Source organism: Anarhichas minor, unplaced genomic scaffold (assembly GCF_050575085.1).
Source record: "Anarhichas minor isolate MPS153535 unplaced genomic scaffold, ASM5057508v1 ptg000023l, whole genome shotgun sequence".
NCBI classification, from domain to species: domain Eukaryota; kingdom Metazoa; phylum Chordata; class Actinopteri; order Perciformes; family Anarhichadidae; genus Anarhichas; species Anarhichas minor.
This window is the reverse complement of record NW_027466469.1, coordinates 400,997-407,870: the sequence shown is the minus strand read 5'-3', so window position 1 is coordinate 407,870 and position 6,874 is coordinate 400,997. Positions and strand designations below refer to the sequence as shown.

At 42.6% G+C, this 6,874-nt stretch overlaps 1 protein-coding gene across 1 annotated transcript; it reads left to right on the top strand.

Moving 5' to 3' along the window:
- Positions 1-1,256: 1,256 nt before the first annotated feature.
- On the top strand, positions 1,257-6,600 carry cyp24a1 (cytochrome P450, family 24, subfamily A, polypeptide 1). Its single transcript, XM_076096990.1, has 11 exons — positions 1,257-1,561; positions 1,721-1,911; positions 1,998-2,091; positions 2,171-2,264; positions 2,641-2,732; positions 3,039-3,150; positions 4,047-4,192; positions 4,837-5,003; positions 5,854-5,932; positions 6,197-6,394; positions 6,490-6,600. The coding sequence occupies exons 1-11, from the start codon at positions 1,298-1,300 to the stop codon at positions 6,598-6,600; spliced, it is 1,548 nt and encodes a 515-aa protein (XP_075953105.1). The 5' UTR covers positions 1,257-1,297.
- The last annotated feature ends 274 nt before the right edge of the window (positions 6,601-6,874 follow it).

Sequence of the window (6,874 nt, the reverse complement as noted above, 5' to 3'; positions counted from 1 at the left end):
CTTATATTAAGTCTCCTAACTTTATGGAGGTGCAACACTAAAATAATTTGTCATTTTAGGAAGATGAGAAAATCAACACCATTCTCATGTATGTACGGTATATGAAGCAACTGCCAGCGGCCAGTTAGCTTAGCTTAGCATAAACACTGGAAATGGAGGGGAAATGGCTAACCTCACTCTGTCTAAAAGTAGCAATATGTTTATCAGCAGCTCTAAAGCTCATTAATCAATCATTTATATATTTATTTTATTTATCCAACAAAAGCCAAAGGAAGTCATTAAAGAAACAAAATGGGCATGATTGATGTGTGTGTTACACCTGGAGATGCTCTCGTTCAGTCAAGGTTGTTCAGCACCCAAGAGTCTGTGAATGAGAACTTTTACAACAAGGGGCCCCTGCACATGTTGTTTAAGTCATGCCATGTATGTGTGTGAGTGTATGGGGGTGAGAGGGTTAGATCTCAAGGAGGTGTTTTCTCTGCAAATAATCAACTCATACCGAGCTGATATCAAAAAGCTGATCAACAAAATGCATCTAATGAGGATTTTTGTATTATTTTCCTGCTTGCCTTATGTGCACTTATGTATAAGATAGTTTTGCAATTAGATTTTATTCTAAGAGGCCACATGAAAAACCTTAATTACTGAATGACATGATTCTGAGGATGTTTGAGACTGTTCATAAGATGAGGCAGTAACCCATGTGAATGAACTCTATAAGGGTTTTAATATAAATAGTAATAAAATGTGTAATTATAATAAAGACACAAATGGACAAAATCCCTGAATATGCCCAGTTGCCCACTTTACCTCTCTACAAAGAACACACACTCAAAAAAACAAATACGCACACACAGAGGCTGCAATCTGTCAAATATTTGTCCACGGAGCAGAAGTGTGGCAGTAGTATTTGCTCTGCCAAAGTTTCGATTCTTTAAATCGCGGGTCGCTCTGAAACACGGTTCAAGCGAACCGCGTCACCTCCGATGTGGCGCGTGTGTTTATTTATTAAGAGAGAGGGGGGGGGCACTTCCTCTGTCTATCTGGGGTCATACGACCCTTCCAACGTGGATAAATGAATGGTCGGCTCGACAGCCACACCACGCAAGTCCGGTCGCTGATTGGCTCAGTGCACGGCAGGAATAAACACTCTCAGGGTATAAATATATGGCCGTAAGGTGTGACAGTTCCAAGAAACGAGAAACTCCCCAAGATTTAAAAAAAAAAAAAAAAAAAGAGCTGCTATTGAACATTGAATTATTCCGCTTTTTTTCTCCCCTCAAACAAATCTACAAGTATGAGGATGAGGGCGCAGATCCAAAAAGTTCCTCAGTTTGTCGAGTTTCTGAAGAAAAAGTCCGTCGGGCTGCAGCACTTCAAACCGACATCCTCTGTGTGCGTCCTGGAGGAGAAGGATGCTGTGGAGGCTGCGCAGTGCCCGCACGCTGCCTCCAGAGCGCGCAGCCTGGACGCGATACCCGGACCCACCAACTGGCCGCTCGTTGGCAGTCTGGTACAACTCCTCCGGAAAGGAGGTCTGGCAAGACAGCACGAGGCGCTGGTACAGTAACATTAATAACGTTGTCTACTTTTACGAAGGAAATGCAGCTTATTTGTGTTAAACTGTCGCAACTAAATGTGTTTTTAACGAGCATAAACGACGTTGCATGTATTTTAATTCAATGACTTTGATTAATGACACTTACAATGTTTGTCTTAGGTTGATTATCATAAGAAATTCGGCAAGATTTTCCGGATGAAGCTGGGCTCCTTTGAGTCGGTGCACATCGGCGCACCTTGCTTGCTGGAGGCGCTCTACAGGAAGGAGGGGAATTACCCTCAGAGACTGGAGATCAAACCCTGGACAGCGTACAGAGACCTGAGAGGCGAGGCGTACGGACTCCTCATTCTGTAAGTACACTTGTTTATTCGTATAGAAGGTGACGCAGCTTAACTTAATGGGGTCACAATTGTTTTAAAGCCGGTTGTATTTGCAGGGAGGGGAAAGACTGGCAGAGAGTGAGGCGCGCTTTTCAGCAGAAACTCATGAAACCGTCAGAGGTGGTGAAGCTCGATCGCAAAATAAACGAGGTAAGACACTTCAAATATCGGACGTATAGTGTTTATAATCGTATGATCGATGCCTGACCGCTTTTGTCCGTAAATGCAGGTGTTGATGGACTTCGTTGCCAGAATTGGGGAAAAAAACGTCAGTGGGAAGATCAAGGACTTGTACTTCGAGCTGAATAAATGGTCTTTTGAGAGTAAGTTCAACTATTTTATGCATAAATTAATAATTTGGGCTGCAAGTGGATTATTTTAATTATCAACGAAACTGCTGATTATTGTCTCGATATTGTTTAATCCATAAAATGTCTAAAAAAAGGGACAAAACTTCATCAAATGTTCAAAAATACAGTTTGCTTTCACATAAGTCATTATGGCTGTAACCATGATAACAGTTCTATACACATGTCATGTTATTTAACCTCTATCTTTATACAATAAAATGGACCAGTAGATCATTTGTGATATCTAAAAGTAGACAGAAATATCAAAACATTTTCAAGTCTTACTGAATCTCTATATACATTCATCTCAGGCTCTGAGTCTCAATCTTTGCTTTTCTTTGTCATTCAGCCATCTGCCTCGTCCTCTACGACAAGAGATTTGGTCTTCTGCAGGATGAAGTCAACGAGGAAGCCATGAACTTCATCACTGCCGTGAAAACAGTAAGTGCGTTGCTCCACTCGTAGTGTGAACAGTGGGAGAGGGCAGCCTGGACGATCTGTGACACGATGAGCCGTTAGAAACACCGTAGTTCGTCAGGTTCCTCTCAAGCATGAGGTCAGCTGGTCACTGCTGGGATTACTGGGTCAAACCAGTATCATCCACAGTCAGGAGGCGATAACTCTCAAAGGTCTCACAGGCCAGAGGGTGCAAGAAACGGAAGATCTTGATAACTTAATTGCATCAAAGAATTCCAGGGTGAGATCATTAGATATGAACACTCTGCCCTCTTTGTCTTGTCTGTGCAGATGATGAGCACGTTTGGCAAGATGATGGTCACACCGGTGGCGCTCCACAAGACCCTCAACACCAAAACGTGGCAGGACCACACGGCAGCGTGGGACCGCATCTTCAGCACAGGTACAAACACACACAAATGAATATTACACTGCAAAACAGATCACTCTCATTTCACAAAGTTGCATCACAGTTTGAGCTCACATTCCAGCCAGAGGATAGATAGGGAGGACAGAGGCAGGGGGGGGGGGGGGGGTTGAACCGAGTGCCTCAGGGTGTTTTGTGTACTTGGCACTCTGTGTAAACGGCAGCCAGAGTCATAGTAAACCGTGTGACCTAAGAGGGAGAAATCTGCTGATGCTGATTGTGCTGTAACTCGTTGTTCAGATAAAAAAAAAAAGTGCCCTCTTAATAGATAAGACATCATGCCCAAACTCACATACAATCTGATGTATGAATCATACAGAGGAAGGAAAACTCAAAGAAAATGACTTTAATGCTGACGTAACTTGATCCGGATGACAAACACTGAAACATTGGACACATAATATTATTATTCGATCTATAAAATGTCAGAAAATTTTACAAAAATGTCCTACGACCAAGACGAAGGGTTGAAATGTCTTGTTTTGTCCGACCTACTGTCGAAAGTACAAATATTTTTTTACAACGATATAAAGCAGAGAAAAGAGAAATCTTCATGTCGGAGAAGCTGGACTCTGCACATACTGTATTTCACTCAATTAATTTATCAACTTATTGTTTCAGCACAAGGTCTGATTCAACTCCAAACAAACCAAATGATCAGGTTCCTCCGTGTAGGTGCATCAGTTAAAAATGTAATATTAGTTATTCTCTGTATCCCAAAAAACTATGCATTTTGCATATATATTGTCATGGATTTCCAAACTAACTGTACTGAAAAAGAGGAGCCCTGATCACATGTAGACATTAGCAAGGAACATGACGCCAAATCACTGAGACATCTTTACATCTTTACTATGTTCGTGTTTCCTCAGCCAAAGTCTATATAGACAAGAAGCTGGTGAAGAACGCAGTCAGAGATCCGGATGACTTAATCGGGGACATCTTACACCAGAGCAGTCTCTCGAAGGAGGAGCTGTACGCAACCATCACAGAGCTACAGATCGGAGGAGTTGAGACGGTGAGCAACTTTTTGTACTTCAAAGACACATTTAATTTTGAGGAATAGTTTGATATTTGCGAAATACGCGTAAATCGCTGAATTAGATGAGAAGATTGATACCACTCTCCTGTTGCCACTGAGCAAGATGCAGTCTCAAAACTTTACAGATAGTTGACGAGTTTAAATGGCGCCAGCAGAAGGGGGCTGGGAAATGGCGAAGGGGCCATTAGGCGCCCCCCAGTAGGGTCCCATCACAAGATGGACGCCAGCGTTTATTTACAATTAATGCTCTTAAAGAAAAATTGATCACATGGCTGCGGAACAGCGCCATATAGTTATGAATGCGGATTAACCTTTTAAATGTTTTACCTTTCGCCTGTTTTCCTTTGAGTAAGGAAAGAAAAAAATAAACTGTTCAGCCTCTAAAACAAACGGGTGCTCCATTTACAGTGTTTCTAAAGTGGAAAATGAATGTGATGTGGAGGTAACTGAGGGGCCCTTTAGGGACCCCAAACATTCCTCAGCTCCCTTCAGGACCCCACTGAGGAATGCACTTGGAGTAGCTGCCTCAATAAGTGACATCTCCTTTCTCTCTCTCCCTCTTTCTCTCTCTCCCTCCCACTCTCCCTCTTTCTCTCTCTCCCTGTGTTTACATTTCTCAGACCGCCAACAGTATGCTGTGGGCTATTTTCAACCTGTCGCGTAACCCTGTTGCCCAGAGCAAGTTGCTGGAGGAGATTAGAGAGGTGGTTGCTCCCGGCCAGGACCCATGTGGAGAGCACATCAAGAGCATGCCCTACCTCAAGGCCTGCCTCAAGGAGTCAATGAGGTACATTACGACAGGGTCATGGTGTAGAGAATAGAACCAAAAAGCTCCTGGCTGCTACTGCAATCACATTATGAGAAATGATAAACAGGCACATATGTCCAACTATTTTCATTTATCTATTTACAAGGACATGGCACATTATGCGTTAGCCAGCTGGCTCATTTTCCACCGATATGTTAAATATAAATTATACAGACAGAAGACGCCATCAAAACCGCAAAGTTAATATGTAAACAATGTCCACTGTTGAGTACATTTACTTGTGCAAGGAAGCAACAAAACACAGCCAAGCAACACTGATTATAGTCATTTTATGACACATGCAATTAGTAACAGGACATAAATTAAATGAAGGTCTTGATTTAAAAAACAATCTGATATGACACACAAGCCATGCAGCACAGTCAAAAGACACGCCTATGTGAATATTCCATACATACATAGCTGTACAGCTCATGGTAGGCTAATAAAAAGGTTGTAGCATCCACCCATTCATTTCCTGTCGGACTCACTGGATCAATCACGATTTCACTCCGTTGGTTACCACGGAGATTAAGGGGCAGCAATCGCACACATGACTGCCTCAATAGCGTGGAACACGCGGGCATGACCACTTTCTACCCTTCTTCTCGTGCAGTCCCAAGTTGCTTAACATAATATTTAAGGCTAATGCCATGACCACATCACACGGGGAATGTACAGTATATGACCACTGATTGGAGATTATGTCTCACCTCATTTTACACTGTGAAAAACATCAAGAGTACATTTAACTCTTACTTAACGGCTTAGATGTGCGTGTCGTGCTTTACCATAGCTTCACTGAGGCCGTATTCCCATGTGCTTACAGGTTATCGCCATCAGTCCCTTTCACCAGCAGGACTCTGGACAAAGACACTGTGTTGGGAGATTATGCGATTCCCAAAGGGGTAAGTGGCTTAGTTCTTAGCATACACCTGACATGAGCAGATTACATTCTTGTATTAATTTACATTTGACTGATGTCTGAATGAAGCGTGCGACAAAAGACACTCACATACTGTACAAAGTCCAAATGCAGCAAATGTTTAGGTTTGTGCAACTCGGCGAATTGCATAGCAGGATCAGATTTACAATAGCGTTGTCTTTACTCTTGTTATCTACTGTACTACTAATGTAATAATGCTTCAATTGTGATTTTCCTTAATTTACAGACGGTTTTAATGATAAACAGCCATGCACTGGGCTCCAACGAGGAGTACTTTGATGATGGGAAGCAGTTCAAACCCGAGCGCTGGCTGCGGGAGAACAACACCATCAACCCCTTCGCCCACGTTCCCTTCGGCATCGGAAAGAGGATGTGCATCGGCCGCCGGCTGGCAGAGCTGCAGCTACAGCTGGCCATGTGCTGGGTAAGATCAGACAAAGTTTAGCTTATAGACAATCGGAGCGATTGTTCTTGAAGCTTTAATCGACTTATCAAATCTGACTCTTGTGTTTCTTACAGTTCGTGAGAGACTATGAGATCGTGGCTACAGATAATGAGCCGGTCGATGTGATCCATTCAGGACTTTTGGTCCCCAAAAGAGATCTTCCTGTTGCCTTCATTAAGAGATGAGGTAATGAGATCTCTCTATTAGATCTCCATTTTTTCTTTTTTCTATAAACAAAAACATTTGACTCGTATAAATATGCTTATTCTCTTTCTGGCCAAGAGTTGGACGAGAAGATTGATACAACTCTCATCCGTCCATTAACTATGAAGCTAAAGCCTGTTAGCTTAGCTTAGCACTGACACTGGAAACATGGTTCCCAGTCTCTATGCTAAGCTAACTGGCTGCTTGCAGTATTTACTGTACAGATAGGAGTGGTATACATGTTATCTCACTCTC

What these genes read in the sequence shown, in the direction of transcription:
- cyp24a1 (XM_076096990.1), top strand. Translation starts at nt 1,298, where the DNA reads ATGAGGATGAGGGCGCAGATCCAAAAAGTTCCTCAGTTTGTCGAGTTT. An exon ending in CAAGACAGCACGAGGCGCTG is followed by an intron (nt 1,562 to 1,720) that starts GTACAGTAACAT and finishes TGTTTGTCTTAG; the next exon opens with GTTGATTATCATAAGAAATT. An exon ending in ATTATGCGATTCCCAAAGGG is followed by an intron (nt 5,933 to 6,196) that starts GTAAGTGGCTTA and finishes CTTAATTTACAG; the next exon opens with ACGGTTTTAATGATAAACAG.